This window comes from Amblyomma americanum, chromosome 6 (assembly GCF_052857255.1).
Source record: "Amblyomma americanum isolate KBUSLIRL-KWMA chromosome 6, ASM5285725v1, whole genome shotgun sequence".
Classification (NCBI taxonomy): domain Eukaryota; kingdom Metazoa; phylum Arthropoda; class Arachnida; order Ixodida; family Ixodidae; genus Amblyomma; species Amblyomma americanum.
This window is the reverse complement of record NC_135502.1, coordinates 26,678,638-26,698,060: the sequence shown is the minus strand read 5'-3', so window position 1 is coordinate 26,698,060 and position 19,423 is coordinate 26,678,638. Positions and strand designations below refer to the sequence as shown.

Below are 19,423 nucleotides of genomic sequence, written 5' to 3'. Positions count from 1 at the left end.
CCTACGGAACCGTAAAGAAATCCACACAAATAAACTGCATCAGTCAACAAAGCGCGAGAGGACGGCGCAACGAGGGATCCCTCGCTCCAGCCAAAGCTCCCTCCTAACATCGAGCAACAGGGCGGCCAACTCTTTCGCTCCTCGCCGAGAGAGAGGGCAGGAGAGAGAAAGAAGAAACGAAGCTAAACACCAGGCGAGAAGAAATAAAGAAATTTTCTCGCCGCCGTCCGGTCACTCCGCAACCGCGCTACGGTACCATAAGCTCGCCAGCGCAAACGCCGGGTTGAGCAGCAGTGAGCAAAAGCAACAGCAGCCCCGCCGCCATTTTTATTTTTCGTAACTTCCGGCCGCGCCGCCGCGACGCGCTCTCTCAGAGGTGATGTCGATACGCAGAACTTGGAGCGAGCCGCATAAAAAGTGAGTTGCCAAGCGGCCGCGGCGTCAGTGCGTGCTGCGTGTGTCGCGTCGGCCGCGGGCGGCCCGTTGAGTCGCCGCCGCCGTCAGCGTGGTTTTTATTGTCAGCGCAACGCCTCGCTTGTGGAAGCGGCGCCGCCGCCGCCGTCGTCTGCTCCCAGCCGCGGTTTCGTATGCGCCGTCGACGCTACGCTAACCCCCCTTCCCTCCCTCTATCCCCCCTCCACTTCAACGCGGACTGCGCCGTTCCGACTCCTTTCTTCGTCATCGCTCCAGAAATTTTCTCCCGAAACTTGGTTTTCGTTTTGTTTTTCCCGTCGCAAGGTACCGGTGCTGTGAAGCAGGCGTCTCGCCCAAACAGAGCGGGCGACATCGATCGTGCCTCTCTTCGGGGAAAAAAACGTGACTGTGTATATATATCAACTGCGACGAAAGGACACGACGCAGTAGCGAAGAGCGGGCCGTTCTGGAGTCGTCAGTGCGGCCGTTCACGAGCTGGACAGTTCGAGCACCAAGGTAAGTTTTAACTATTATCGAGTACGCGTGCGTGTGTTATACTCCACCGCACTCATTGTCGTTGCTTGAGGCTAGCATGCATTCCAAATGCTCTTCGGCTTCGCGGCGCGGATGATTGACATATTTTGGTCGCATTCAGAAACGGCTGTGCCGGGTATGTGAGCGCTTCAGCGTGAGTGTTAAGGACTTTGCACTACGAAGCGGCGTTGTAATTCGGACGCTAGCGTTATGCCCCCTGCGCTCTCCGGTATAACATCGAACCCGTTCGTTGGCAGACTATTTTCTCGGCATTTTCAAATTGAAGATAGTTTTCAACTATTGTTTCCTCGCCTGCAATGTGCTTTAGTAATGGCTTTTTAGTTATAAAATTTAGAACGACTGTTAATACTGGTCAGAGCGCTTCTTGAGAAAAAGATCTGCAGCGACGAGTGGATACGCGTCTCTTGTCAGCGGTAAAGAATTCGATAAGGCCTCTGTGATCCTTTCGCAACAAGCCACTGAGTCAGGCTCACGAGAGTGCAGCGCGCAGCATTAGGGGTCAGCGCTGAACATTCCGGGTCTCTATACTTTTTCATTTCTAGCCGGGGACTCGCGTGACGCCGTTCCCATGAATATTTTCTCTTCCATTTCGAAGATTCCCGCGAAACACGAGGAGTTCCGAGGTATGTGCGAGAGCTTCTCTAAACGAATGGCAGCTCGAATTTTGAATAGTACGGTTATCGCACCGATAGCCACCGTGAAAGCAGCTCCGGACAGCAACCTCCGACACGGCCGCCGTCACGAACAAAGGAGATGCTGTGCCTGTTTCTGTGCTTGCGCCAACTATCGACGCAGATCCCACCACTACGTCGAGTGGCGTAAAAATTTTTACGTTTACTATTTACATCCTATTCCCGTACGTTCAACTTACACTTCCTTCTGCTAGCTTATCAGGAATTAGTTAAACTCCACGCTTCGATGAGCGCTGATGCTTACGTGACTCTTAGAACGCGCCTCGATGTCGACAAACAACAAAGAAAACCAAGGACGTTCTCTCTTTCAAGATCACGTTGGTTTTCCTCTAACGTCTGGTCAAGCGGTGCATTCCGATGGCTCGCGACGAGCGATGAAGCGCCGAAATTCCATCCCGACAAAGCGTTGTGCTTTGGATACAAAACGCAGTGACCGGTTATCGGTGGTGCGTATTTCGTTGTGCCGATACCCCGACGTCCTTGCCTCAAAGAGGTAATCGCCACGCTGTGTCGAGGCTTAGCTTGTTCGCAACATCGGCGCGGCAGTGCGTTCTTTGTTCGGGACGGCGGCGGGTTTGTTTGGTGTTGTTTGGCCGCCATCTTGGTCCGCAAGCGGTCCGCGGGAAAGGGTGGTGGGCGACGCAAGAGAGTCAGTGCCGTGCGCCCGCGCGCACGCACAACTTGGCCTGAACTTGAGTGCTGGCGGGAAAGAACGAAAAACGCACGCACACACAAAAACAAGAGCAGCAGAAAGAAAGATGGCGGCGGTGGCGCTGGCGTCCGCAATATCGGGGACCTCCTCCTCGTCCCGGGCCGTTTTCATTCGGCGCGTCCGGACGCGTCGGGGACCTCGGAGCGAACGGGGCGGCGATGCTACCTGGGCCCGAATGCGAATCGTGAGTCTTTGCCGAAATTTTCGTATCTACCCGTAATTTTTCGGTCATTATTCGAAGAATCATTCGCGACCCCAGGAAAAAGAGCATATGAATGTTGCAGTGCATGCAACGCGTTCACCGTAGTAACTCAATAAGGTGAAATTTTCATGACTTTCTTTTTGGCTGTTATCCCACCATGTTCTACGGGGCCCTAATTAGTAAACGTGGTGGGAAGTCGACCGTATATTGTAATCTCATTTTCTGCGTAGAAATTTTTTAACCAAAAATGTTCAGAATGGCACAGCTTTGTTTTGAGGCCTTGCATTGTTTATTCCACAAATCCTTAGTTGAGGTTGTAAACTACCGCTATTAGCTTTGAGATTATCCTGTGGGGAATGAGTACGGTCGCTGCACTCATCTTGTAAGATCCGTAACGTTCCTCGCATTCGAAAGTGCTGCTTATTATTACAGGTTCGTTTTTGGCGGCGTTTCTGAGGAATCGGTGGACACGAAATTTCTTGTGGAATAGTTGTTGTGACGCCCGCCTTTGCGAGCTATAGTACTAACCAGAGGTACTGTAAACTGTGCGATGTTGACTTTGATGCTTTTATTACCTGCTGCTGAGGCATGCCTCGAACGGCCTTTGGTCGTAGGGAAGACGCGGAGAAAAATGCTAGGAATGCAGGTCTTTCTCGCTGATGTTCGTTTCGCTGTACAGTCTTAACGAGGTGGCAGCGCAGTGTTTTCTGCGTCGTCTGGCATGTCTCCACTAACTAGCGTCTCCGTGGTTTACAACCTAGAAGCGATAGTTAACATATCGCGAATTATTTTTTTTTCTAGATGCTCCTTTCGTTTCCTCTCCATTCTATCGTTTCTCAGTTGCCAGTATTTTTCGTTACTGTAGTTTCCTCTTCTAAAGAAATGGGCGACAGCTCTCTGACCTACACTGATATAGAAGAGGCAAAAAAAACTCAAAAATGAAGTTGATTCGCGATCGTCCTTCCCCTGTGTTCCTTACCAGGACACCCTAGTCAACAATCCGTAGCATAACTTGCCGTCGTGCTGTCAACAAACAACCCAGCGTTTCCGCGCGCGTAGCCATGGCAACGTGAGCGCATGCGTTCATGTGAAGAGGGCCTACTACTCGGCAGAATTCCTTGGCTTAGTCGCCAGCGACCTGCCGGCCTCTTGCCTGCCGAGCTGGGATGCTGGTGCTGCGCGAGTTCAAAGAGAAAAACTGGTTCCCGTGCTGCGATCTGCTGACTCGGCTGGAATGTTCCCTTCTACCCCCTTCCTCCGCCTGCGTAGCAGTCCGCGCTCTCTTTATTTTCTTCCCCTCTCTCTCCCTCCCTCCATTTATATCTTCTCTCCCTCTCTCTCTCTCATATTTATAGTAGTCCGCCCTGTATCAGCGCTAAAGGGTTGGGTGAGCGAACGAGGAGCACCACTCGCATACCGCCCTCTGGCGTGCAGTGCTTGTGAAAGCGGAACCCCGGGGGCGCTCCGAACGGCGAGCGTTCTCTAAAGGCGTTCAAGCAACGCGGAGACATGCCGCATCCGAGTTTTCTTAACTTAGAAGCGCTTTTGAGTCCTGAAGTTTTAAACAACTACTTCTCCAACACCACGTCATCTTTGTCGTTTGGTCTTGTGTAATAGTTTCGTGAAATTCTACGCTGTACCGAAGCGGATGAGCGTTCGTTTGCGTTCTTGCTTCGCGTTGCTTGGTTACGGCAATAATAACATGGAAATTTAGTTTGCGTGGAAATGAACTGAATTTTGTACAAACTAATGACAGGCAGAGCGGCGGCGTTGTCCAACCGTTCTGATTCCTGGTTTCTGATCCTTGGTTTGATGGTTAGTTTTTTTCGCACCCAGTGCCATGTTCGAATGACTTTCGCAGTGCATCGTTGTAAATTCACAAGTAATCAACGAGAACAAGAAAAATAAGCTTAGATAAGCACTGAAACTGGTCCGTAGCCGGGAATTGCATCTCCATTGCCGTCAGCGTTTGAACAAGAATCTCTATTTTTGCTGAGGACCACGCTCCCGGATTGATTCTCGGAAAAAGGGGCGTAGAGAGAGAGAGAGAGAGAGAGAGAGAAGAGGGAGGAGGAAATAAAAGGAGAAAAAATGGGGAACTTTGTTTGCTAGACAGATCGATACCGGTGGGGCTTCCCAGAAGTGACCAGCCAGAGAGTCATCATTCGATTTTTCCGATCAATATCCTCTCTCACGTCACCAGTGACGGCTGTTGCTAGCCGTCTGATGCTGTTCGTGACGATGTGATGTTTCTCTTTTATTCATGTTAACAGTGACACATCCCACTTGCGGGAAATTGGCCATGAATTCGTCGAAGTTGTAAACATCAGTGTTCGTTGTATGCAACAGCTCTTTCGAAAAAAAATGTAAAAATGGAGCGCTGGAGCAGGCATACATAGTTTCCAGATATATATCACCAGTCCTATCAGTGGAGTAAGCATATTCCTGCGAACGGGAGCGCGTCATATTATCCTGGGTACTCAATTTCAAATTCTCATCGGCGGTGCTCTGACGCATGTATAATCTTTGTGGCACTGTGACTGTCTAATGTAAGTCCTGCCTGTTACTTGGGGATAATTCACAAGGTGCGTTCCAAATACAGCACAGAAGGTGATTAACAGCTAGCTTTAGGCTAATTCGCTCCGTAATTTCTTTCAGCCATTTCCTTTTTCAGCTGCCACCCGAGTATCTCCGGAAAAGTTAAGACGTGTTAGAAAACAGCGTTACAAAACACATGTTACAAAACACAGAGTTGTGACTGTGTTAAGATCACCTCTGCCTTTACTTGTGCACAAACAGCAAGCCAGTAATCGAGAGCGCTTAGTGCATTAAGCCAGTTCCCATCGATAGAGAGTACTTAGGTGCGTTAGGCTCGTGAAGCTGTCTTGTCATTGAGTGCTCAATCAAATTTTGCCCCGTCTTCCCATCATCAGCTATGCACTGGTTATCGACCTCTTGTACTTGTGCTAACCGCTCAAGCTTAGTGCGCGCTTAAGTGAGACACTTTTCAGTAGTCTCAGAGCTGCGCATATTTAAAGGCTTCCATTCGCCAGCCGCCTTCCTACGTTACGTTGCCATGGGGTGCCGGTGCGCGCTTGCCGTTCGGGGAAAACACGTTGGCGTAACATTCTCGCCGTCTGTCGTCATCAGCTGCTCACGCGCGGGTCGAGAAGACAATGCTTAGCAGATCAGGGGCCGGTTGATTGAGAAGGGTGCTACGCAACAGCGGACGTTCGTCAAGACAGAGAAAAATATATATTTATTTTTGGGAGCCGGAACCGCCGTTGCGATGCCTTCAAGTTCACGGCTGGGCTCAAGAGCGCAGTCGAAGCTCAGAGAGCACCAGAACGCGACCGCTTGTCTGCAGCACGTGATTTCCTTTCGAAGACGGCCTAGTGCCAGTATCCTGACAACATCACCTCAGCCTGCGGTTCTCGGGCATGTCGCCAGAGCTCATGTCTCAAATACAGCCTTGTGTCACAAGTGCGCGTGATGCGCTAGCTGCGATTTCCGCATTTGGCACCTATGTGCAGCCGCCGCCGTAATTAACCCGGACACTGCTTGGAGCCTTTACATTTATTATGATCAAGGAGTTTTGAGTCTGCCGAAGCTGCTGTCGTACGCACGCTAGCCTGATCTGTTTTTTTTTTCTGAACTGTCGATGTTTTGCGTTAAGAGTGAGCGAATCTTGTGTTTTACACACAGCTTCGCCATGCATGTTCGGGTTAAATTTGACTCTGGTACGACCTGAGATCAGAACCCTGTATTATGAGAGCACCTGGCTGGCTGGTCGTCCTTCACGGCGCGTGGCGTAGATCTGTTTTTTTTGTTTATTTCGGCATCACATCCTGGCGCTGTTTGTCGAGCTTTTGCCTGCAGCAGCCGCTCGAGCAGGGTTGCTATGGGGTAACAGCAGAAGTACTGGTCGCCTGTGTGAAGTTTATGTAAACTATGCGCCTGTCACATGACGAAATTTTGTGAAATTTTTTTACCAGTGACATTTCCGAAAGGTAACGTGCTCGCAATTTCCTCTGCGTCGCTTTCACACACGACAGAACCTAATGGTGGCAGTGACGATGGCAACAGTTAAATGTGAGAATAATGGGTTCGCGATGATGAACTAGAGTGTTTCATGCGGACAACGCTGTTATCAAAATTGCGCGTACTAAAAAATTACAAAGAATCTTAGAAATAACCGTGAAAAACTACTATAAACAGAAACAGGCAGATGCCGATACGCGATCCTTAGACGAAAACGAACATGACGACATGGCAGCCGTCCAGTTTAACCAAGGCTTTTCTTGGCCCCAGATGCCGTGGCAGTTACGCTAACGTTGATTAGATAAATGTTTTTTTTTTCTCCAGCTCCTCCTCTGTGTTACTGTATAGTCATTTGTAGAAAGAAAAGTGGCACTGAAGAAATAAGCGCGTTAAGTTGTTTTGAATAATGGGCATGGGCGCGAGGTTAGTAAGCGGTAGTAATATCCGTGGACGTTTCTTCCTTGTTGCGAAAACGCCATGCTCCTAGTAACTTTAATTAAATAATAACCCTATTAATAATAATAAATTATTATTATTTATACCGAACCGAATTCTGCCGTCGGGCAGAATTCGGTCCCCAAATGAGCACGTTTCCCGGGCTTACTCGGCCGCAATGAATGACATTAAATTCTTGCCGTGCGACAGCGAATGGATAACGTTATCAGTTAATGTCATTCGTTGGAAATGGCATTCGCTTTGCCGCGCGACGAGGGTATAGTCTAGCAAGCTTTTATCGACAACAATGAGGGCCTCTTGCGCACTGGTAGCAATGGCAGAGACCGTCGATGTTTGAACGGAGCGAACAGTTGTGCAAAGATGCGGAGTATGGATGGTGCGTGGCGACTTGTGGCGGAAAGATCAAACCGATTTTGAGTTGCGTCAGCTTTATTGTGAAATACAGCGCGGTTACAGGGAAGGGATCTCCAGCGCATGGAAACAGCGCATGGAAAAGTTTGGAACGAGTGACATATCTCGAAACACTCATCTAGCTCATTCACGAAATACCATTTTAAGGAATCTGACAGCGAAAAGGCGCTCTATTCCTGAGATTATAACGTTGTGTCAGCAGTTTCGTTGCTATAAACGAATCGTATTTCGAACATTTCGTAGCTAGGAATGTCTGACGTCACACTAAGTTGGGTCTCAGGAAACGCTGGCAGCGCTGCAGCTTGACTTTGCGTGGCATACTTAACATGCGGTAATAGACGTTTGTAGTATATATACGCTAGAGGTAGGGATTGCGTCATTTTCGCAGTGAATTTCGTCATCTCTACGCTGGCGTGCCTAGCTTGGCAATCGCTCTGAACACGATAATGGGTATGCAGCGTTGCAGCTTTTTTTTGTTGTAGGTTTTAGTTTACGGTAACAGCCTTTTTGACGAAGACCAGCATTGCACTGGACTGGGTGTGCTGTAGCCTTTAAGGACGTACCAGCGGAACGTGGGCGATGCGGCTAGTGATGACGTCATTTCTGCAGACATTTCGTCATGTATTTGAGCGCATCTGCGTATAGCCGCGACTAACGCTGCACAAATTCCAGTGGGAGCCGTATTGCTATCGTGAAATGCACAGAACACAACCAGTGCACCTATGTAGCGTTCGTAGATTGCGAGAAATTATTTTAATAAATAAAAATTAATCTAAATTAACCCGAAATTAACCCGGAGTCGTCTACTGCGGCAGTCCCTCATAGCCCAAGTGTCGCATCAGGGCGTTAAACCGAACAATTTATCGTGTTCATTTGCTTCGATAGAAATATTATTAATCATGCAGGCATTGTGCGCCCAGGGTGTGGAAGATTTATATGTAGAGGACGCAGATAAAGTCTACACGTACTGCACAGTGAGCACAGACCTCCACATTAAGAAGTGATAAAATAGGAATCAGAAAGTATGTCACGCAAGGCGACGCAATCTTTGCGCCGCTATTCACCGCGTTTTATAGAGGTATTTGGAGTATAGGATTTGGAAGAGTTGGGGATGAGAATGGGCTAGGTCAACTTAGTAGCCTCTGAATTGTCGATGACGTCGCCTAGCTACGTAATTAAGGGGATTGTAGCAAATTATTAATTACTTGTTCCTAGCAGAATGGTGCGCCTAAAAACTAACATAAACGTTTGGCGATCCTTGGTGGATCGTTTGAATGCGTTAGCAGCCAGACGTTCGTTATGTCCGGGGTTGACATACGAAAGTTGGTTATTTCCGAGGTCAACAGTTCGTTATATCCATATCCAGTTCGTTATGTTCGCGATCAACTCACGAAATTTCGTTATACCCGTGGTCGACACAGGAAGGTTCGTCATATCCGAGGTAAGCACACGAAAGGTGGTAATATCCGAGCTTGAGTTATAAAGGTCGTTATATCCAAGGTGGCATACTAAGGTTCCTTATATCCGATGTAGTATACGAAGTTCGTCCGTATACGTCCGGGCAGGCAGGTGGGCCACTGTCTACTAACAGACGGCGGTCGCCGTTTCAAGTTTTCTTTGACCCCTCGGATGCTAACGCAATAATAAAGCTAATTTTCACCTGGCTGGGTAAGGACCAACAGTTTGCGACAGGCGGAAGTGGTAAGGTAATCTGTCTAGAGCAAGTAGTGACCGAAGACCCGGACCGTGAGATTGAAATAGCTCGGAGAATAATAATGTGGTGGTTGTTGGCATGTATGTACACTGAGGTCATGAATAGATGCTTGCTAATATCCCTGAAGAGCACAGTATGTAATAGTTGCATCTGGCCAGTTCTCACCTGTGGGACAGAAACTTGTAGAACGCGAGTCAGTGATAAACTAGCTGAGATAAGAAAAGGAAATTGGCACGGGCAGTGCATCTGATGCGAAGACAGGTTAACGGATGGAGAGGATTACTTGAGGGTTAACTTAAGGAGTGGAGAGAGTGCAAACACAGCTAGGGGCGACAGGGAGTCTATGTGGGCGGATGAGATGACGAAGTTTGCGGGGATAAGCTGGTCGCAGCTGGCGCTGGAGAGGGTAATGCCATGCGTAGCACTTTATTTCTGAAGCATGCACGTTAAACGCAGTAGCTCTGATGAATATCTCTACTCCTTTTCTCTGACTCTCCTTCGCTTGAGAGCACTCCGATCTTACTCGCGCTGCAGCTGTGGTAGCTGTCTGGAGGCTTTTTCCTTTCACCATTTTCTCTCCCCATGCATCTCAACCCTCAAGACGCGGTGTTCAGGTGTTCGCGGAGTTTTTGCAGTTACCGCGACTTTCCTTTCATTGTAACCCATTAAACTCAGTCCGTTACTACAGACACTGCGCCAATGAGTTCAAGTCACGCAAAGCGCGAGCTCTTTAAGCGTACCCTCGCGCCTTTGTGTCTACGAAGATCGCACCGACTTGTTCGCATTGTTTGTGTTCTTTGGTGTCATTCATCTACTCCAGCGACTCGGCCCGTCCGCGTGTGAGCACTTCATCTTTGTCCCCGCATGCGCGGCTCGATGCAGCAGGTGGGCATTCATCATCCTTCGCTCCGTTTCGTTTGATTCAGCGCGTGAACGACTCTGGTATAACGCGCTGGCGTCTCCTCGCGCGGTGAGGGCGGGTGTCGCCGCTGCAGCACCCATTCAGACGTGCCCCACGCTGTGATGCATCGGTTTCTCGAACACGCGCGAAAACAAAACCTTTGCTGCCGGCGCCTCTATGCCGCCTGTCTGCGCGTTCCTGGCCGACCGCCTGCCGGCGATATTTGAGTTCTTTGATCTCTGCGCCTTTTTCTGTAGTGACGCTGGGCGCGTTTCTGCAGTGCTCGTAGGCACCTCCGTCGTACGTGCCTGTGCCAGGCGCTTAGAAACTCGTTTTTTTTTCCTGGTTTCACTTCGTTCTAAATAAATGAAATCACGTTCAGCGAAGAGCACTCGTCATTGCTGGCACCGGTTTGTCTAGCTTTTTACGTACAGGGTTTTCATTTTAACCAATACTTACTTTATTTAGAACGTCGTTTTAATGGCTGTGCAGCGCCGATTTAGAGGCCCCGTAATCTGGTCAGGCGTATGTTTCAAGCATATTTGCGAATAATTATTGAAAAAGTACGTAGCCCGTTTTTGTGAACTTGGAAGGTACTTTTTTCCAATAGTTTTGCAGTACGTACAGTCTTTTTCAAAAGTATACAGCCCAAGTGGTCTGCTTCCGAGCCATGCAACGCGGCTCCCCTTGCATACACAGGTGCCCTAATGTTACGAAGGCAAGAGGAACTTAGGCCCTCAGCACTGCCAAGCTTGGCACAGTAAAATGTGCTTAAGAGCCCCGCTACACGCTTTGGAAGCAAACCTCTTGGGGTGCATATTTTTGACAAAGACTGTGCCTTTGCGCACCTAGCTGTGTGCTGCAGCAGTGTGCCACGTTTATCGGGCACTGATCCCGAGTAGCGTCAACACAGGCGGCTTTACTGCGCTTTTTGAGGAATCATTGCTGCTACTGTCGTTGCGGGCTTTGTTTATTCCATCTCGAACAATGCTTTCGGCTTTTCGCCTTCCTTTATTTTTTCAAACCAATATTTTCTGTCTCCATCGTAGTTTAGCCACCCAGAAATTGGTAGTCGACGACCAGAAATGCGTCCGGTCCGCCTTCATGTTTGGCATTATTGTTTCGCAGTCTGCGTTTATCGCTCGGATGAGCTGCCAACGCTGCCGCCTACATGTATTTACACCTGACAGCTTTGATAGCATGGCGATCCCTTTTCTTGGGCCATTTATTTCTATCATTGCCAATGTTGCGTCGATGCTTTTTCTCCGCTCCTCGCGCCGATTGGCACGCCACCTTTGTTCACACCCAACTGCCACACAGCGGCGCAAGCAGCGCTGATTACCCGAAACGTTTCGCTGCTTATTCGCACGTCCAGCGGTGTGATTGGTACATGGCTTTATTGAAGTACAAAACTACATAAAGCAAACGCGCGCGGGCATAAAATTACCACGGTTCGCGAAGCATGTGTCACGGGTGATCTTCCCATGACTGGCGATCATTCAGAGTTGCTAACGTAACAACACGTGGACGATGATGGGACAGGGATGAGAAGGCGGTGGTCTCTTCGGCTTTTCGAACAAAGGGAATTAAAAATGAACTTGCTCCTTCTAAGACAGGTTTGATTTGTGAACTAATCTACGTGGCTGAAATCTCTCAGCGTTGAGAGGGGCCTTCCCGGGGCCAGCCGAATGAGGCAGAATTTCGAAACTGTTCGCACGTTACAGGTGTGCGTGATCGATGGGATTCTTGGCTATCGTACGTTTTGCTGTTGTGATTGCTGAAGCCGCGGGCGCTAGTCAGTCATTGACTTCTCTCTCCGTCCGATATGCTTTCACAGTTCGACCCATGATTCGCTGGCGTCGGCTGAACGCTTCTAATATTTTATTTCCCACAAATTCTGAGACAACGCCTCAGGTGGGCTGGAAGCGAATTCATAATGCTATAGGCACATGAGAACGACTGCAAGATTGCCCAGTGCACGCAAACGCTGCACAGTCCTGACTGGCATTCGTATGAAAAAGGCATTTTGCTCAGTCCGCGACCAAACTGCACGGCCCCTGGCTTCTGGTGCGCTGCCGCACTGATTTGGTGAAAGCGACGTATAGGTTTGTCAGCAGTCACCGTCGGTCAAGGCATGCCTCGGATGCTTTGCATTTTCAGGGGCGGCAGGAACGCGACGCATCGTTTTCTATTAGCCTTTGTTTTGTTACAATTCCTTCGACGTCAGGGCTGATAAGGCACAGTGATATAGCGTCGCCGTTCCCCGGCTCTGCTACCATAACATGTGGTGGAGGTGGTGCTGGCTGGCCAATGAAACGGCGGGGAATAATGAATAACAATGAGGGAAAGAATCCTCACAAAATAAAGTCCTCTAAGTGCAAAGCGCAGCTCCGCTTCCCAAGACTTCCGCTCGCCGTGGTCATTAACTCTTTTGCTGCCACGGTCGTAAACGTCTTTCAAGTCATTTTGTTTCCCCTTTCTTTGTGCTCGTCTTTGCGTTTGTTTTGTTTTTTGTGTCCGTACTTTCTTTCCTTCCCTCTCTTCGCTTTGTTTTCGCCAATGCCCCCTCGCCCCGGCAGGAGGGATATTTCTCGAAGTTTCAGGGGAGGTGTCGGCATCGCCGCCGGCAGCGGTTGTTGCAGGGCTCTTGCCGGAGCCGTTGCAACCGTCTTGTCGTGCTATTCACCCGACGGGGCCGCCGTACAGAGAGGAAAAGGAGGAGGGCGAGGATATGCGGGTGAAAGCAGTGCCGGCATTTCCGGCCGCCCACGCGGCGCGAACAGCCTGGCACCGAGGCGGCGAATGCTGCAGCAGAGGAAGGAGAGAGAGCAGAAAGAATACAGAAGGAGCGAAGGCAGGAAAGGAACAAACGCGGCGACGGGAGTGAATGCTAATGTCTCACTAGCGCTGTGAATCAGTCTCGGCCGTTCGGCGTGCAGAAATATTCAGTGGAAATGAGCGGCGAGGAAACAGGCTCGAGTCAAGAGTTTTTTTTATTTCTTCTGATTATTCATCGACAAGTTGACATGTAGCTAATTAACGCAACGGTTCAGCGAAATCTTTGGTTTCGAAACTTGAGTACGCTGGATGAGCCCATGTCGACGTTTTGCCGTGTGTCGCTCTCATTCCTTCGACATTGTTGAATTTATTTAGTTGTGATGCAACTGAACAGGATTTAAAAAAAAAAAGTAGGCAACGACTGTAACCGGCCCCTTCCATTCTCTAGACGTACCCAGTGGCGTTTGTTGCTTAAGGTATCCTTAATTACGCAACGGAACTCGACATCCTTGGTGGGTTCTGTTGCGTAATGGCATCTTTTGCTGTGAAACTCAGAATAAGATTCCGCCTTTCGCCACTTTCACCAGAGAATTGGAGAACGCATTGCGCAAGCGTGGAGCCAATAGAGAATGTGCTGAAAACCTCGCCACGGTCGCGGTAGCGCCGGACGTGCAGCCTGAAGTGGTGGCTGGCATATCGTGCGCTGTGTGCGGTGCTCCTCATTTATACTGGCCTTGCAGGATGCACGAATAAGAGTAAGAGAGATTTGTTTTTACAGCAAAACAAACGCTACCTTTACGTGTACGTATACACAAAAATAAAGAAAAACGACGGGCGTTGGCTGTGATGTGTCTGCCGTTCAATTTTGCATTTCCGACGCAAACGTTGGCACTTATGTATCACTTCAGAACCAATGTTGCTTTTAGTTGTGCGTTCAGCCTGAAGGCAGCAGCACAAGGCTTTTTCATCAGCATAGAACTTGCCACTTAGCAGATTCCTTCGTGTCATGGCCGCGCTCAGTCCAGGGGAGTGGTCATTTTGTCGAATATTACAGGCACGTTGAAGTGCAGTCGCTGACAGGCGTTAGCAGTCACTCTGAGGAGCTAGAGCACTTCCCTGCGAGATGGCTAGCAGACACTCGTAGGTATGAGCTGTTCGCACGAGGATGCAGTATTGGTCGGTAATGTCGCACACGGACACGACGTGGCGCTGCGGCAGTTCCTGCCAGCAGCAAGCAGCGGCGGCAACGCAGCCAGGGAAGGGAATCGCGAGCGCACAGCAGCGCCTTCCACCATCCGCGCCTGTGCATCGCCTCCGGCAGTCGCTGTACCGGACGGCTCGCGTTCTCTTGGAGCGCAGTCCCTTTCGTCTTCGGCATACCGGAAATAGAAGCTGCGCCTAACGGGCTGCCGCGCCTGTTACGCCACGCACTACGCGGCGACGTGCGCGCAACTCTTCGCCACCGTCGCCCCCGGGGCGCGATTGAGATAATGCCCTCCTTCAGCACGTATATATTGCGGCGGCCCCATAGCCGCGGGCCTGTGGCGACACAGCGAAGAAAGGAGACACTCGGTGTCACGAGGTGCGCGCGCGTTGCGACAGGCTGGCGAGCGTCCAGCCTATTACCGGCGCTGACCGCGCTCCTCTCGGGCTCAAGGCCTGCCGGCGCGCTTCTTCGCATGTGTGCGGAACCCTGGCGTTACCGCTAAGCGGACGAACTCCTCTCCATTAGCATTCTGGACAGCGCGTGCGTGGACACCTCGTCCCATTGGATGCGCGTCGATACCTGGTCGTATGGGCTTCTCGCTGTCGTGGGGCTCGCGCGTACTCGTGTGACGTACGGAGCGGAGGAGAACGGAAGTGGCTAACGGTAAGGTTGTGGACACCTGCAATCCCGGAAAGTCTGGGCAAACGCTTCTAGTTTGCTGGGTTGCCGCCATGTACTGCATGGCGCTGAACATCAATAAGAAATAACCGCGGGAAATTCGAATGTTTGCTACACCGTACTGATTTCCTATGGCCGTCGGCATACTAGTCGGTGCGAGCGCAGCCAGCACTTTATAACTCATATTCTGCAGCGTGTAAAAGAGTACGCTAGGTCGCCAGTATCAACATCTTCGCGCACCATCTCACTGCACTCTTGATTGTTCTCTCAATTGCAAATGAAGGTATCCCTAACGGTGAATGGTGCATGCCCGTCTTGAACAAACGCGTAGCGTTCTTGACGGACACTCATAACGAAAGCGGTCCTGAATGTTTGATATATGAACTACTTGTGAATGCGTATTCTGCCTTCGTCTAATTGTCATTGCCAGCAGCTAGGCCTGAGGCTGAACAGAGTATGTGCATGCCGCAAGCACCAAACAGCATCAGATATCCCGCGCACGCTTCATCACCAGGTAAAGCTATTATGAGCTGTTAGGAGGTATATCACCCACTGGTAGGAATCTTTGAAAGCGAAATTTTTCAGCGGGGAGATGTTTATGAACGCTACTTTTTTTGCATATCTTAGAAGTGCTTAGAATTGTACCATACGATCAACATATCTGCGGAACCCTCTGCCATTTCTTGCCAAAAACGTACCCCATTGCTTTTCTATGGCCCTGTTATATACTTGGTGCGTGTGCAGAACAGATGTACCGGAATATGAGACCATTCCCATCAACATGTTCAAACAGTATTTTACAATATTCCACAGTTGCCCCACAATTAAAAGTGTGTCCGAGAAAGCTGGACTTGCAATATGCACGCGAAGGGCTAGTTTTTTCACTATTTCACATTGAGGCGGAACTGCTATCGAGCCTTTGATTTCAAATTCTTAGCACTCATGAGGCTAGCTAGCCCTTTGCGTTTTCCTGGTAGATGTCTATTGTCTGAAGTGGCCTCGAAAGAGGTAGCCAGAGAAAGAAGTTGTGTCTGAGCAGACGCGCGCAGTTTCTATCCAAGTTACCAAATGACGCGCAATCAGACGCTTTTTCACAGCCGTCGCCTTGAGGGCAGCGCTGGAGCAGGAGGTGAAGCAATGCGTACTATTGCTCCCTGTTGACGGCAGTCCAGCCCACGTATTCTTGCTCATTGCGCGCTCGAGGACAATGTGGAGCAAGTGTAACATATATCTGTCGTGTTTTTAAATGCCGATCCTGCAGCTTACTAAGCAGGTGCAGCCCTGTATATGCCTGATAATTTTAAAACGCCCTTAGATAGAAACCAAACAGCAGGAGCAATATAGCAGGACACAATTAAGAAATCAGCCGTTTGTGACTCGGGACCACGGTCCGCGGCGTTCTCTATTAATACGCTAGCCAATCACAACAGTAAATATAATCAGCTTTTTTTTACGTTTGACATTACTGAACAAGCCATGTATCAAAATTCTATAGCATATTTTTTTTCTTCTTCAGATTAGCTTCTTGTTTAGGTTTCAAGAAAAGTTTTCACTGCGGACTACTTTTTGTGTCGGGTAGGAATTCTGTGCGGCGATCCTGAATGTGGGCGGAGCTTCACTGCAGGCTTAAGTTGTATCCGATTATAGTTACTTAACTTCCACGTTTAGCGAACAGACAGCAGACAAAAAAAAAAAACTCGTGCGAAATTTCTCGTGCCTTTTGTAGGCGTACAGCCTGCAATTTCAGATATACGTTGTTTTCATTGGGCAGCAAAAGTGTGGACGTTGGAAACACGCTGCCAAACTAAATACCGTGCATCGTGCACTGTGAGGACAAATGCTCAATTGAGAGGCATAAGTAATGCGAAGTGCTCGGCAGCGTCTCCTGCCTAAGCGTCGGCGATGGCTGCCGCGGACGGATCGGTCCCCAAAGGACAGATTGCCAGTGCCTTGCGAGCACGACCACACCTGTCACTACGCGCGCTTTATTTTGCCGGCGTGCTTTTCTTTTGCGGCGGCGATGAGATAACGGCCCAGCCTCTTCACTGCTTCGTGCCCTTATGTTCTTCTTGGTTCTCTTCCTCGTCTGTGCAGGTGACAGCCTGCGCACTCTTGCCTCTTCTTCGCCCATGCACACGGCGGCGCAGCATGGCTTCCGGCACGCCGTCCGATCCTCTTCTGAGGAGCAACTGCAGAAAGGAACGAATACGGTGCGTATCGAATTCATTCCCACCTGTGACGGGTGCGGGGTGTTACTTAACGGCGGAGAAACGTTTATGCCGATGCCACTGTACTGCCCTTAGACAGGCGTCTGAATAGAGCATTTGCCAGGCCAGTCTAGCTAGTGCATGCTTGGCGAATAGTAAAGGGGCCATTTCTTACGTCCTTTCCCACTTGCGCTGCTACCGCCTGTCGTAGCAGGAAGCGTAGAAATAACATTAGACGTGCAGTTTATGACTTTTGTCGTCACCAACGGCACCCCCCCCCCCCCCCCCCCCCCTCCGCGTCTATATGCATGCTTTCTTGGCTTTCGCGCCACTCGACTGACGTGTAGCCAGCCAGTTCACATTGTGTCCTGACGCCTACGGGTGCATTCACGTCAGTGCTCGCGCCACCTGCTCGTATGAGTCGCGCTCAGAGATTGGCTCCGAGAGGGTCCGACCGGTCTCGGGAAGCAATCGGCGGGCTGTGCGGTGCTGACGTCACAGGTCACCGCCGACCTTTTTGGTTCCCGAGGAGCCTCGGGGACGCACGGAGGCTAATGAAATCGAAAGTATCTTCCTCTGACAAACGACATTAGCCGTCAGTGGGATATTAGCAACCCATCTCAGTGTGAAAAGCGGTCCATCCCAGCCACGAGGAGCATAAACAAATTTCAAGGTTTGTGCAAATTAATACTTGACCGACTATCTTCGTTGTAGCTGCTCCTTTATGGACCCGGGCTTGGTGTTCCCCGAAGGACAGAAAATGAATGTGAACCAATAAACAAGCTGACTAATAAAAAAAGTACGGTCACAGGTGCTGTTGTACAGAGCAGCGCCGTTATAACAACCGCAGTACTAACCGCCGATTTAGTCGTTCAAACCAAATTATTTTTTTGTGTGCTGCCGTAGACGTGTTAGAGCTGTGCGGCATTCAGGCGTCTTCATCATCATCAGCCTGACTACGCCGGCTGCAGGACAAAGGCCTCACCCATATCTCTGCAGGTATCCTTGTCCTGTGCCAGCTGCTGACACCCTGTCCACACAAACTTCTTAATCTCATCCGCCCACCTATCTGCCTCTCCCTCCTACTCTTTCCTTCTCTTGGAATCCAGTTTGTGCTTCCATTTTCCTGAGAATTAGTGCACTCGATTATATCAAGTTTTCTTGGGGCGTGGCTGACTTATGACCAAGTGAAGATCATGAATTCATTACTGCGAGCTGCCTTGTGATCGAATCACAGCTTCAACTGTATCCTGAAATCTTTGCCACGTTCAGTCAGGTCGCGTCCATTGTTTTCTCCTTTGAATCAGCTACGACCCGCCGTACTTAATGACTTGCGGGTTGCGCTAGTGGATTTGTCGTGTACACTGCGACTTGCACCACGTGCCTGAAATCGACTGCCCGGTGAGATGAGAGCGACCGGCGTTGCTAGGCCGTAACTATACGTTGCGTTGATAAGCTTCATTCTGAGCGGTCTGACCTTTATCAATTCCACGATGGTTGCTCGCGTGTGACACAAGCGAGTAGCGGCGGCTTCTGGGAGCGTTCCAGTGCCGCTTCTTGAACTTCGAAAGGTTGCAACGGCGATCGATTAGATACGGCTTCCATAAAGTAGCGACTGCTTACGTCAGCGTTTCCCGCCCAGCTTCTCGTTCCTGCTTCTGCATCAGCATCAAACAGCGTTTCAACACGAGCCAATTCCTGCGCGTTCGTTGACGTAAATAGTACTGTGTATATATTGAACAAAATGCTTAAACATTTGCCGCGGAGCCTTAACGACAGCCGACAATTTGACATACCAAGTGTCAGCATTGAATTTTTTTTCGCACACCTGTCCGTTGGCTTGTGGCAGCATGGCTACTTTTGACATTTTAACGCGGCAGCGGTAAGGAGCTCGTGTCGCAGAAAAGCCGGTGTCGTCGGCGTCGGCGGCGTTGGCCGTAAGCGAAAAATGGTGCATCTCGGTGGACACCTGAGCCGCGCCGTAATTCCTTCCCTTACTGCGCGGTACGGGTGTCCAGCGAGAATTGTGAGACGGGCGTCATTTCCTTTCCTTAAAACCAATTTTCATTTCATTTTCCTTCCCTTACGGCCGGGTTCGGGTGTCCACCGAGATATGCGAGACAGGCGTCCCTTCCAATTGTCCAACAGGCCACGCGTCGCGCCGAACGGGCGATGGGGTTCCGTGCACCCTACCCGCCGCGGTGGCTCAGTGGTTAGGGCGCTCGACTACTGATCCGGAGTTCCCGGGTTCGAACCCGACCGCGGCGGCTGCGTTTTTATGGAGGAAAAACGCTAAGGCGCCCGTGTGCTGTGCGATGTCAGTGCACGTTGAAGATCCCCAGGTGGTCGAAATTATTCCGGAGCCCTCCACTACGGTACCTAATTCTTCCTTTCTTCTTTCACTCCCTCCTTTATCCCTTCCCTTACGGCGCGGTTCAGGTGTCCAACGATATAT

General features: G+C 50.0%; 1 protein-coding gene across 1 annotated transcript in view; it reads left to right on the top strand.

Moving 5' to 3' along the window:
- Positions 1-16,520: 16,520 nt before the first annotated feature.
- The window catches only part of LOC144136468 (uncharacterized), a 44,863-nt gene continuing 41,960 nt past the window's right edge, over positions 16,521-19,423 (top strand). The window contains exon 1 of the mRNA XM_077668815.1: positions 16,521-16,971. Coding sequence (XP_077524941.1) covers positions 16,664-16,971 — 308 coding nt within the window. The 5' untranslated portion in view covers positions 16,521-16,663. The remainder of the gene's footprint in view (positions 16,972-19,423) is intronic.